Consider the following 14499-nt stretch of genomic DNA (forward strand, 5'->3'; position numbering starts at 1 on the left):
AGCCGTTACAATGTCAGATGTGGTTCAAACGCGAGAGAAAAACGTTCTTGTAGTTCATGTGTCTGCTGTCAGAAATACAGTGTGTGTGTGTGTGTGTGTGTGTGTGTGTGTGTGTGTGTTCCCGACCTGTCAGCTGTTAGCTCAGCGACTCTTCAATGTGTGCACATGCGCACACACACACACGCGCGCGCACGAGCAATACTTCACCGCATTATAGTGCAAATCAGATTACTAGCATGAAACTTAAGAGGTATGCAAGTCATGCAATTTACAAAAATGACCAATAAAAGTCCGTTACTGATACTCTGCTGGCTGATTTTCATGTTGATTGTAATCGGCAGCTGTTTTTGTTTCATTTAGTTAGTTTGTGTTGTGTAGTATTTACCACAGTATGTGTTTTTCTGTCATTTCAAAACGCCACTTGATTTTCAGCTTGTGACACTTATTCAATACATATGTTAGTGGGAAAGTACCGGCTACATGTGTGTGTCAAACATTTTAATGAATTACGTTTGTTTGGGCTGGTTATACGTTTGAAAGAAAGAGAAAATGTTGACTTTAGTGATGACGAGGCTTCATTTAAATGGCACAAGACGCAGTCTAACAACGAGGAGAAAATGCCTCACAGCAGTTGTTTACAATCCTGTTACATCACATTTCTTTGAATGGTCAGTCCAGGAGGTGGCGCTGATTATCAACAGTATTAGTTAAAACACATTAAAAGCAAATGAAATAAATTAAAACTATCATTTCAAAGCTGTACAAATGGGACTCTTTACACGCATCAGCTGCCCACCGGAAGTTCTTAGCATTCTCCTTGCGCATTTATGCAAAGCATAATGGGTAATTTTACATTCTAAGAAAAAGGTCTATAATAAAGCAAACTTTTTTGATACTTTCACATCTCTGGTATCTTGGCTGCAAGTCCCATTGGCTAATTGGGGATATTTTTCCAATCACAATTGCTTAACTTTACCACTTGCAGCCTTTTCAAATGTTATTTGTGGTTTACTCATATTTCAAGTCTTTTTGTAAAATCTTGCCGCTGTTACAGTTGAATAAGCACAGCGAGACAACAGCTAAATGATTACAATGACATTTTGAACCTTGAATCTTGAAAGAACAAAAACATTATGCTAAGAGGGGAAATAGGAATGAGAAATGGAGAGAGGAGATGTAAACGAGAGAAATGTTCTCAAATGAATGCTCTCAAATGAAGTGTGAATCGCCCACTCTCCTCTTCACTTTCTCATTTCCTTTCCTTCACCGCATGCTAATGAGATGGTGCGAGTGTGTCGGTGCGGCACAGAAAGGGAGGGAAATGTGCTTCCAGTGACAGACGTCTTGGAGAGTGCATGCAAAGCTAACGGAGGTCACTGCCCACCCACACAAACTTCTGTAATACTACCTGTTTTTAGCCGTGGATGAGTTTGTGTGCATATATTTGTTTGGTTTAAACTTTACTGAGAGCGTGTCGGTTGCAGGTGTGTGTGGGTGAGACCCGGAGCACTGTCTGGTGTTGTGAAAGGTTACTGGAGTGCATCTGTTTTTTTTTTTTTTTAATCAACAATCTGAAGTGATTCAGATGAGAAATTTAAATGAAATACATATAAATCTGATACCTACAACAGAAAAATCCGTTTTGAAAAGGTCTATAATTGCATTTGTATATTATAGATTATAATATATAGTGGTTCAGTGGGTAGCGCTGTCACCACACAGCAAGAAGGTCGCTGGTTTGAGCCTCGGCTGGGTCAGTTGGCATTTCTGTGTGGAGTTTGCATGTTCTCCCCGTGTCCACGTGGGTTTCCTCCGGGTGCTCCGGTTTCCCCTACAAGTCCAAAGACATGTGCTACAGGTATATGGGTATTAAGCTAAATTGTCCATAGTGTATGTGTGTGTGTGTGTGTGAATGATTGAGGGGGTGTTTCCTAGTGATGGGTTGCAGCTGGAAGGGCATCCACTGTGTAAAACATGTGCTGGATAAGTTGGCGGTTCATTCCACTGTGGTGAATTAAGGTTAATGAAGCGACTAAGCCGAAAATAAACAAATTAATGAATATTATAGATTAATTTAAATGCATTGCTTAAGAAAATATTTTGGGACTTTCTTTAATGCATTTGCAATTCTACTAATGATCTTCCTGTGCATGCTTCTTTAAATTCAATTGATCAGATAGATTGTTCTACCCCAAAATGGCATCAATGGCTTAGTCAAAGTGTCCAAAGTTTTTTTGTCTGTGATGTTAGGCGTGCGATTTTCGAGAGATTATGATTCGTTTGCAGGCATCCGGGAGTCTCTATGCATATGTGGGAGACTCCCGGAACTTACGGGAGACTTGGATGTCTGCAAGCTTCTTTTAACAACATGCTTGATATAATTAGCTATGTTTCCATCCAAAGATTCAAACTAAATTAATGCACAAACCTAAAATATCGCATAAAAGACGTGCGAATAAAGTATTGTTTCTATCCAAGGAGTCAAAGAGAACTTTCTGATTAACTGGCGCAAAATATACAAAGCAAAATGGAATTTACTGCAGTAGGAGAAGCTGTGTGAATCTTTTCTTTATTGAATAAATTACTTGCACCTCAGAAGACAGCGTGAGACGCGGAGCACAGGCGCTCTTGACAATTATTGAGGTCATTAATTATATAATAACACTAATACTGAAACGGTTAATTTTCATGCATTATGCGCATACATTTTTATGCACATTTTCAAAACTGACGAGCATATTGGCATTTCCATCAACCGTTTTTTTTTTTTATGCGCATCTCCAAAATGTGCATAAAAATATGTGGATGGAAACGTAGCTATTAAAAAGGTGGAACTAGACTATGTAAAAAAAATGGCCAGAGTATAATAGATTATTGAGGAAACATTATTGAGGATTGGTTATTATGCATGGTAATTATATGGCTCCACTAAACATAATTCATTGTGGCATCAGTCTAAGACATGCCTTGTTTAAAAGGTGGATGAGGAGCTTCTGTTCTCCAATTGGTCAGATATTGTAAAACTAGCCATGGAGGACTAAAAACCAATCTGTTTTTAACATTCTTGCCATTTACAAATCAATACGGCACCATAGTTCAAATAGACTGTGCCAAGATATGGCTGATATTTCGTAGTCTTAACCATGCACAAGTCATTTTTCAGTCACTCCTTCATATGTTTCAGTTAGACTACATTAAGGATTTTGTTGAAATTATCATGTAAAAGCTTTAGTACTACTGAAATCATGGTTTGATTTTTGGAAATTGGATTTTACCAGGCGTAACTATTTTACATTTGTCCTTTAGTGGCTAATATATACGAATACACACAAGTTTTTAAATACACAATTTTTAAAAGGAGGAGTGGAACCAAACCCCACTACTAAACCCAACTGTCATTAGGGGATAAGCAAGTCTAACTAAATTGTACGAATGAGATCGTACACATTCATGTAAATTAGCAGCTTTATCAAAAAGTTACAAATTGCTGTGAGACAGAGTTGGATTATTTGATGCAAAATACATCAAGCATGCTTACCCAGAATCCTCAGCTGTGTGACAGCACCATGCAGTCCAAAGAACATCCAGAGTGGTCTTGAGTTGTCCACGCACACCTGCATCCCCACATTGGTGCCATTATGGCTCAGAATTACTTCCCCTTCCTGGGTGACCAGGAAGCCCAGTATATCAGCACTTTGCAAAGCAGTAGGCACCCTACACACCGCCCAGAACTCCTTACGGTCTACCAGCGCTTCAGGATTGTAAGGGAGGTCGCTAGGACGAAGCACTGCTGGGTCACAGGATGTCACGCCATATGAGAGGGACCCAAATCGAGCAGGACTGGACTTAATGACTTTGATGAAGATGGTTTCGCCAATTCTTAACGGGCGATCTGTGAAGACCAATGTGCGTTCTTCGCGGTTGTGTTCAGATCGTGCCACGGTCTGTTCATTGAGGATTTTAATGTGGGCACCTCGGAGCTGGTGGAAACGAATGTCACATTCCAAGGTGTGAGGAAGCAGTGACGACTGCTGGGAGTTCATGGAGTTTTGAGGAATGGGACAAGTGACGGGAGCAGGAGGGAGTCGAAGCCTGGAGTCATCTTGTGGCAGGTTTAGATCACAAAGGCTGACGGACAGACGGGAGGTGTCTGCTTCACGTCTTAAAGAGGTGGATCCACGTACTGTGGTGAAGGATCGTGGCCGGAGAAGGTCTGGAGGTACGACTTCACTCTCTGTGGAACAGAGATGAGATACAATTGTCAGATTAGCTGCAGTATTTACTTTAAACACTATAGGTTGATTCAGTGGTTGACCATAGATTGACAAACATTGGACAATTAATGAGCCTGGCTCATATCAGAAAAACTAGCCAAAGATGATTTACTGATTTATAGGCCTAATCCAAACTCTATTTTTGACTGACTTCCGTGTGCCGTTGAAGGTAGAATAGTCTAGGAAATTTTCATATCCCTTGATTTCAAGTGTGGAAGACTCCATTTCGAGGGCTATCTAGCCCTTCGCCTTAGCCCTATGCCTTCAAGCTAAAGAAATTTGGGACACCCCTACCCCTTCACGTGAACGCACAAAATGAGGGGTAGGGCTAAGGGGAAGGTCTGAGGGGTAGAATTGGGATTGAGCCTTACTGTGCTGGTTTTCATTGGTTTAGCTACAGTACATTCCAGGTTGATATGATTCTGTTGTACAGCATCCATTTTGATCCCAAAGCCCCTTGTTTTCAAAACAATATTCAAAGTTCCTCTCATCTAAATTGATATGTATCTCTAGTATAGTGTCTTTGTTATTGGCGGGTCACAGTCCTACAAAAATTGTTCTAATCATAATTGAACACGTGAACCAAATAATCAAAGTCCTCAGACTCACTAGAAAATGTCCAGCCTGGAGTTGGTTTGAGATTGGACACCTGTGATTGTGACCATTTTAAGCTGGGTTGCTCTTTTTTATTCTCTTTTAATCGGCACTGTAAAGATTTGAAATCACTCTCGACTACTACAAAGACATTCGTGCAATGGAATACAACTAGCATAAATAAGAAACTTGAGTCCTTGTTATTGTTCACCTCTTTGGAGATCAGTCTGTGTAAAAGTGAGTTCAAGGCAGCTAGCGTAAATGTAGCGCATTACTATTTTACATAAGTGCTAATGTTGTTTCCGAACTTGCTGCCAGGGAGTGTCTCTTTACCATTTACACCAGTTACTTCAGCAACTTCTAGGAATAGAACATTGTAGTAATGCAATAGTATGCCAACATAGCGCAGCAGTCATAACATACCTAACCCTCCTCGCTCCGCTTGCTTAAAATAGTGCTAAATATGAATGAAACGCTGTGTTAGCAACATGCTGGTTGTACACCAAACTTAATTCCCCATTCCTAGTAGCCTAAAATAGCATATTACAGTATTTTAAAGGTAGGCTAGCTTAGCTTATCATAGCGCGGCATTCAAACAAGATGAAGACTGCCGTTCCCTCCGTTTGCAACTGATAGCCCCACTGGAGTGTGCCCCGTATTTAGACCTCATCTGTGCATTCGAAGACAGCCAGACCCCAGACAAAAATATTAGCACTAAAATTGACTTTCAGTGCTAATTAGCTTGTTAAAATTAGCTGCTCCTTTTAAGAGCCACACCACTGATAGGGAGAACTTTATTTAACCTACTCCATGAAATAGATTTTATATGAAAAAGCTTATATATCAGTACCATTTGTTGCATAGTAAAAAGTTTGGTCATGCTAACTTATTTAATATTTGCTTATTATTATAATTTTTTAACTCTATAGTGTTTTACATCACCATACTCACGGCACTGTTGCCTTTAAAGAGATGGTTAAACAGAGAAGGAAGTGACTAAAAGATAAAAAAAGGTGGAGGTCAAGAAGTGTGATAGAAAAAGATAAAATAAAAAGAGAGACTCGATTTCTCTTCCTGTGTCTGTCTTTATATATCGACAGTGACCCAGAGAGACTGTTGATTAGCCCTTGTCGCAGATAAACCCTCTTAGACCCAATTACAGTGTGTGTGCGCTTCTGTGTGTAAGTGGCTCGGCAAACAGTGAAAGAGACAGATCAAGAAAGAGTGGTTCTTCAACCCTCTATATTTAGCTCTGTAAGGACATAACTCATTTCCATCAGGATGAAGGACGTAAGAACTTAATCCCCAACATGCAAAGCTAACAGGTCAACAAATGACTTATTGCCTAATAATACACGAGGCCACTATACAAACAGCATGAAGCAATATCTGTGACACGGGCCAGCAAACGACTTATTCCCTAATCATGCGCAAGACTACTGTACAAATAGAATGAAGCAGTGTCTGACGAAATTGTTTTTCTTCTGCCATTCAGAATGCCTTTCTTTATCGACGCGGCTCAGGTGACAAAAAAGGGATTCCATTATCACCGTAGCGTTGAAATGCTTGCTTTGTACAGATAGGGTAAGTAAATGAAAGTGGGTTTGGTGATGCATTATAATGGACCACAATAGGCTCGAAATGGTTGCAGGCCAAGAAAGGCTACTAAAGTATAAGTCAACCCTACTTGTGCGAGGTCTTGAGCAAGTCCTTGCAAGTTTCAGCTTGAGAATATGGTGTAGCATCTAATACTGTAAAAAATTTTGCCTGTTCGCTTACACCACAACAGCTTTTTTGAAATTGAAAATACATGAATCTTCAAAGTTGAAGTTCTTGAAAATGCAGCCGTATATGTAAATATATTGTATGTAAATACTCATGTAAAAAAAAAAAACACTACAATGCTGGAGTACATGGTAGTGTTGTTGTTGCTTAACCAACAGTGGATCTGCATCTTGCATACATGGCAAATTTTATATACACATCAGCACCAATTCGTCAACAGCTTGTTGTCATTTCTTCTTTACAGATACTGTTTACTAACAATGTGACAGTGAGAAATACTGCCTTGGCATATTTAATACAGACATTTTGGCCATTTTTGCAGATGTGTAAATGCAAATGGAAAATGTTTTGAAACTTTTTTTACACAAAGGAAAAACTTTTCTTTATTTCGCTATATTTTTGTCATGCAAACCTAGCCTAACTTTCACAAGTGGAACATTGAACATCTGGAATCTCCAACCCTTTCTTAAAGCTGATCCATACTTCTGCATCAAGTGCATGTGTATGCTCCGGCGCAGCCTTTGCCTGGTCACATAGCCCTTGCCGTGGCTGACACTGGCGCTGATGTGCATCTCTCAAAAAATTTAACTACATATTGCAACGATGTATTGCTGACCAGCGTCAGTGGTGTTAAGAGCCGCGAGCCTGATAAAGGGAATGCTTACAAGTGTCAAGTCCCTTAAAGAAGCACCATATGGAAACTTTTGTTTTGTGTTTACCTTATGATTAAAGTTGATGCATGTTCCTGCCTCTGAATGAGCGAGTTTGAGCAACTTGCAGTGTTCAGCAAAAACAAAACACCCACAAAGAAACTCGACACAGAGGAACATAAAATCCTGTTGCCTGCTAGCATTTCAGAAGTGTTATTGCAGAGCAACACAAACACCATGCAGAAGTATAAATGCGCGACTACATGCAAGGCAGGTGCCGTAGGCCACGTAGATCACTTGATGCAGAAGTATAAACCAGCCTAAGCTGACTCAAGAGGCACCTTGTGTGAGATTCTGCTGCTGTAGCTCACCTGCTTCAAGTTTTGATATTTTGTGTGTTCATAGATGCTTTTCCACAAACCTCTGTTAACAAGTGATTATATGAGTTTTTGATGTTTTTGAGTCAGCTTGAAACAGCCTGGCTATTGTCTTTTGACCTTTGGCATCAACAAGCCATTTTGAAATGCCTAGAGAAATGCCACTCACTTGTTGATTACTACATTCAAGAACATTCTTGAATGCCAATGCTAAACCCTACAGAAGGTGTTCTGTGAAAATAATTGAACATCAGATGTTTGTGACCACTCAGAACAGCCTGTTTGGCGCCAACAAGCATGCAGAGTTACATATATTACCTTTCTTCCCCATTCTGATGCTTATTTCAAACTTAATCAGTTCGCATTCATCTACATCTATAACATTGCACCCACAACATCTACAACGTTGCACACATCTACATTAAAGTTGCTGCCCTGTGATTGGCTGAATGCATGTCTATATTAATGAACAACTGAACAGATGTAACTGGTACATTTTCTGTTCGTCAACTCTGTATCCCATTATTTAATCTCATATCTAGCATGATGAATCTGAGGCAATGTCTTTTGATTTTGCACAAATCTGTCTTTGTTGTCAAGTTCATTGTAGTGCTACATGATGTGCTATGAACGGCAAATCCGTGTCCCAAGATACGACTTAATTTTCTTTATTGATCTTTTGAGAACACTTTCCGGGAACTTCAAAGTGCCTTGGGAAGAAACAAGCGTGGTATAGCCTGTGCTAATTAGTGAAATATTAAACACTACTAAGGAGAGAGAGCATGGTGATGGCCCAGGGGCATTAACTCTAACAAAACTACAAAATTATTAAAGGCAAGACGGAGAAATAAACTAGAGTCATTTGTGGGCAAGAAAAATAAAGTCACTGGAGATAATGAAGACATTCAACACTTATAAACAGGCATGGTAATTGCTTGGTCAAACTTTTGTGAATAGGTTATCATGAAAACAAAAAACTCAAAACTAGCTAAGAAAATTGGTCATAACATTTTCTTTAAGTCTAAGTTGAAAGGTTAAACTAGAACCAGTATGTAGTTCTATGAATAAAATCTGCATGCATGATTTGCTTGTTTTTTATGCTTATTCTTTCTAATAACCAGTTGTGTTGAATTCAGATTAAAATTTGTTACATAAAACTGGCCTTAACAACTGAATAAACACTTTTATAATGCTAATGACAATGGCCAGATTTCAATACAGTATATGAGATATACCTATAAAGACTTTCTTATGGGGGGTTGGATTAACATGAGGGTGAATATATGATGACAGAATTGATCAAATTTTGGATACACTCACACTTTAAATGCATGGTTAAAACCCACACACAGCTGAACACACCCATTTGGATGGGGCAGAGAACCGAGTAATGACATCACCACAGGGGGTCTGGCCGGAGTGTGTCTGTTATATCAGGCTCATTAGAGTAAAGCCATGCTGTAAATAGGATTAATCCAGGCTTCAGTGGCCCACACTTGGCCTAATCCTGGAGGAACTGACGTAAGCCTAGAATCTAGTTTGAGCAGACATACAGCTTCTATTTGGACAAATTAAATAAGGGGACAACGAGAATGGTTGACAATGGACTAAATAGAAAAGCAATGAGTTTCTGGCCATTCTGAGTACAAAAATTGCATTAGGTGCTTTGGGATGGATGTTATCCATCTATCCCGTCCATGTTGTCCATCCATATCACTCCCCTTTATCTTATTCCTGTCTCAACATGTCATTTCTATTCTTCCATGGCTTATCCCAATCTTAATAGGATCAATCCATAATGTGATCTGGGCTCTCAAGATTCTGTCTATAACAGTGAAAATAGAGCTTTCACACAGAAAAGCACTGATATAATAATTTTTTTTCAATAACAATGGCTACAGTACTTTCTACATTATATTACAGCATGTTTTTGAGCAGGGGTGCCCAAACTTTTTCTTATGAAGGGCAAAAAAACAAATTTGATAGGGTATATGCCGAGTCATGCTAATAGGACTTTTAATTTGCCAGTAACCTGGGTTAACCGCTTCCGGTGAATGCCAATGCAAAATCGACGTGTCTAAGGTCTGTTTTCTTAAAAATCAGTGATCTCCACTAGCTGAATGATATCCGATATAAAGTGGGTCTCAGATTGTACAAGAAGCACTGCATTAAATTACATTTTCCCCGCCATGTCTTTATAATATGAGCATTTAGTTTACCCCAGTATATTCAATGGAGCTTCTGTGGTAGACTGCCGATTCTGACAGGCACATGCAAGTAAATGGCTTTTTGTCTCGTTTTACGCTTGAGCAACTAAATGAATGCCTAAGTCTATTTAACTGAATGTATTTTAATTACATTACCACATCGATGTTGTAAAAAGGAACCGTATAAGATGGAAAAAATAACTCACAATAACAAGTCACCGGAAGTTTATCAGTATGGGAACAACACTAGCTCAGCATATACTCTATTGAGGGCTGTGGCACGAAGTTGAATATACCAAATTGTATAACATAAAGTTTGCCATGGCTAATTTCCTAATTTAGTTCAATGCTGAATACACTAGTTAAGCTGCTCTTGTTTTTGCCTCGGTTTGCTCACCGATGTCTTGTGCATTGTCTGTCAAGTGACTATATTTACATATTAGTCTGATTCATGTACAACATTTAAATGACACACTTTATTTAGATGGCTTTTTTTGTATATCTTTAATTAAACAAAGAAACAAAAGGTTACGTCAAATCTTAAAGGCATTTTCCCCACTTAACTCTCCATCATTCTGCCTTTCATTTCAGATGGGATGGCGGGCCAAACCAAAGGGTACCATGGGCCAAGTTTGGCCCGTGGGCCCTACTTTGTGCACCTCTGTTTTTGAGAATTGATATCATATTCAATGTAAATTGTTTCAACCATACAATACTTTAAATTCCTGTACAGCAGGGCTATTCAATTGGCAGCCACCGAGGCAATTTGTTCCGGCTAAGAATAAATTTAGTTCAGTCGGAAAATGGCCACTATAGTTATGAAGTGACGTGTGTCTGTTCAATACAGCACAAGCTGCAGTTGAAGGCTGCGCAGAGAGTGACATTAAGCAAGTAGCGTGGGCAGCCGAAAACAATTGAATATGTCTGTAAAAAAAGCCACATTGTACAATGCAGTGATGTTATGTAGTTTTAAAATACAACATATTAACATGTTAATGTAGAAAAAGCCAATGTGGGAATTTTATAGAGCAAAAATACAACATATAGGCTCTTATATTGCTGTTGTCATCACTCATATACAGTATTGTAAGTCATATCTCTCCGGCCCCTGATTTGGGATGTTTTTCATGAACTGGCCCCCATGACAAACTAATTGAATAGCCCTGCTGTACAGTAATAGTTTGAATACTGTCTGTCTGTATGTAAGAATGAATAAGCATTCACGTTTTGTAGTTTTATTGTTTGTTTTTACAAGTTTGTACGTTTTATATTTAGTTTTTATGAAACCAGACAGTGATCATTAATTAATGGCAGCTTGAAGAAGCACATAAAAGTCTTTACTGTAGTAAGCAGAGCTCTTGACTGTAGTTGTCAATGGTGCTTTTATATAGTAAAGACACAAACCGTCTTTGTCAGTCTTGACAGGATGTCTAATAAAAATGGCTTAAAACTGTCAACTCTGACCATTCATCAACAGCCCCCTCAAAAGGAGATGTTAGAATGTCTGAAGGTTTGCTTACAGTTTCCATTTGATATCCTCCATTTTGGTAAACGCTAATTACAGAATTAATTGTTTTCAGTGTATTTGGTAGGGAGATGGGAAAAAGCAAGGGAGGGGCAAAGACGAGAACGTGCTCTTGCCAAGATGTCTGTGACCGGTGGCAGCTGCTGCCCCTCTAATTACCCTGCACCTGCTCAGCTGCTAGTCGCCGCTTTCCCTTTGTCTTATTGGCAGCTTTCACACAAGCCACAGCGATTCTGCAATGTGACTGGATGAAACCAGTTTGTAATCGCTTTGAAAATATAAATCTCTCTCTCTCTCTGTCAAAAAAAAAGACATGAATCAAGGCTTGTGCATTAATGTCTCACTTTAGAGATGGGACGCAGCTGCACTGACCGAAAGCAAATACCCAGTTTGATCGTGCTTTCTTTCTTTTTTTTTTATTTAGCACCAGGCTCCAGCACCTGTTGGGCTAAACACAAAAGGCAGTGGAAAATAAGCAGATGAGGTTTCTGAAAAAAAAGAGCCTGGATGGGACTGAAATGACCAAATATGGAAGTGGACCTTTCTCTGCTTTCGCTTCACTTTCGAGCACAGAATAAGGTTGTCCTTGTCATTTTTTTTTCTCTCGGATATTTGCTGTTACAATACAAATATATACTATTCTGTATATTTATAGCATTTTATTTTATTTGAAAGGAGTGGTCCACTATGATACCATATTTTAAACTTTGATGTGTAATGTGTGGACATAAAAAACATCTCTGAATGTAAGATGCTCAAACTTCTGCAAAGGGAGACATTGAGTATGTTTACATGGACACCAATAATTCGATTTTAATGTGATTAAGACAGTTCTCTGATTAAGAGTCTACCATGTAAACAGCAAAGTTTGATTAATTTTATTAGATTAAGGTCCTAATCAAACTAAAGGGAAATCAAATAAGACATGTGGAGTATGCCAATTTTAGTTGCATTATTGAAGTGCAGTACGGACATGTAAACACCTTAATCAAACTTTTAGCGTCATGTAGGACTTAGGACGAGTTTTGCGACAGGATATTCCACACCCACTCATACACTCTTTGGACCTACTGAGTCAGTGCAGACCACAGACACCTGCATTGTGAAATGAACAGTTTGTTTTTCCTCCATTCAGCGTGCGGTATAAACTTCTTATAAAACTACACTCTTCCAGCGGTTCATAGTTGCATCCAATATCTCGTTTGTCACGGGGTACATGCCTGAAATGTTCCTGAATGAAAGTGAAAGTGCCAAACTGTAGTTAAAGTCGACAAATTAAAAATGAAACACCCAAAATTACATGGAACTCTGGAGGAAATGTGGATAGCGTAGTGACACAATGATGTTAATCGAATTATGTGCTATAACATGTAAAAAAGGATCATGAAAGAAACATTCAAAATGCAACTCATCTAAACACCTTAATCTTATTATTGTCTTAATTAGTTTTATATAGAAATAGAAGGCAAATAATTTGATTACTGATGCCCATGTGAACATTAGTCATTGGCTTTTACAGAGTTAGCTTAGCAAATCCTACAGTGAACGAATTCGAGGACTACAAAAAATACATCCAGGCTAATGCGATTACAAACGTTCCATTCACGGCGCACACACCTTGCGCAGAAAAGGGGCGTGGCCACAGACGCGTTAGTAGAGAAAGGAAAATGCAGTCCAAATGCTGCTATTTCCATGGATCTTGTTCTGTTTCACTATTTGGCCTTTCAAGGGACGTGACACAAAGAGAGAAATTCATTTTTAATTATGCTCTAGATTATTATAAAAAAGAAAAAGCGCTCTGTGCAAAGCTTTTTGCAAAGGACAGCTTTTACAATTGCTCGCAGTTAAATTCTGGATTTAGCCTACGATAAAAGAAGAAGCTGTGGATTGTGAGCCACATCTTGTACGTACTTTTTAAATTAAAATTGATATCTTACATGCACAAGTTCTAGTGTTCATTGTAGGCTATGTTAGTGAGGACGTAAATGAGGATAAAAACAATAAGAAACGTGGTTTGTCACTAGCATTTATTGTTAACAATTTAGCTCATGACTGCCAACATTTGTGCCCAAATTTCTTGAGAACAGGAGGTGTGGGGGGCTTGGTTTGGTTTGGTGGTCTCTGAGTAACAAAGTTACTAGATGGATGGGCTGTAGGTGTATGTGGTGTTATCAACTGTACCATGTTTTTGGCTGGCGGCAATCAGATGCTAGACCAAAATTGATGACTTGGTGTGGGGATGAAATTACAGAAGTTTTCCGGGAGAAATAATGTAACGGGAGGGTGTAAGAAGCTGGGTGTAAAATATGAGAGACTCTTGGGAAAAACGGGATTTGGCAGGTATTATTTAGCTACAAATATATGTATGCGTTTTTCCCCTGTAAACATCCACAATCGTCACCAGCGACTGCAATGAATCTGTATGTGTCAGCATTCAGTGAGTTTTACATTTGAAATAGTGGAGTATATATAGACAATCCAAGTCTCCCTGAGGTGCCGCCACCGCCCCTCTCACCAAAGAACAACAAAAAAAAAAACATACCATTCAGAAACATCTTGCAAGAGTCACATTTGCATAGGTTCAGCTGTGTCCCCTTCATTTTGTTTGTCTGACTTAAGCTCAAATTGACATTATTTACAGTCTATGGCAAGCCTTTTTCACATTTAAATCTTTGTTTTGAGTATCTGACAGACAGCATGCAAGAGAGGCAGGGTGTTTCCTGATGACGTGAAGCTGATCTGCCAATCACAACACATTAGCTGACTAATTACAGCCCTTTGAGGGTGGGCTTTTTAGGCAATATAGTCTGGCTGCAGATTTGCACTTGCACTATCAGGCTAGCACTCTCGGACTTACATGCTCAGGCAACTGCGCTTTCTCTGCAAGTGACCTCATTTACAATCGCCACCTGTTGCCGCTAGCATGAAAGTCCTTCAGTAATTTAACTTAAGGATGTCCCTGAGGTGGAAAAATCTCTTAGGTAAGGTTAAGATTGTTGCAACATACTTCTTATCTGTCACCCTTACATAAGTGCCTTTTTTCTGGACCCGGCAATGCAAACGAACTGGAAACTTTCGGTTTATTTG

The 14499-nt window shown here is 39.1% G+C and overlaps 1 protein-coding gene and 1 long non-coding RNA gene across 4 annotated transcripts in view; one reads left to right on the forward strand and one right to left on the reverse strand.

The window, feature by feature from the left end:
- Positions 1–13928, forward strand: part of LOC147837503 (uncharacterized) — a 33304-nt gene extending 19376 nt beyond the window's left edge. The window contains exon 3 of the long non-coding RNA XR_015476998.1: positions 11837–13928. This is a non-coding gene — a long non-coding RNA (uncharacterized LOC147837503). The remainder of the gene's footprint in view (positions 1–11836) is intronic.
- neurl1aa (neuralized E3 ubiquitin protein ligase 1Aa) overlaps positions 1–14499 on the reverse strand; it is a 128691-nt gene that overhangs the window by 12578 nt on the left and 101614 nt on the right. For all 3 annotated transcript variants that reach the window (XM_087236044.1, XM_087236045.1, NM_001077558.2), the window contains 1 exon segment: positions 3539–4234. In XM_087236044.1, coding sequence (XP_087092170.1) covers positions 3539–4234 — 696 coding nt within the window.

The sequence above is a fragment of the Danio rerio genome, chromosome 1, assembly GCF_052040795.2.
Source record: "Danio rerio strain M-AB ecotype USA chromosome 1, GRCz13ab, whole genome shotgun sequence".
Taxonomy (NCBI): domain Eukaryota; kingdom Metazoa; phylum Chordata; class Actinopteri; order Cypriniformes; family Danionidae; genus Danio; species Danio rerio.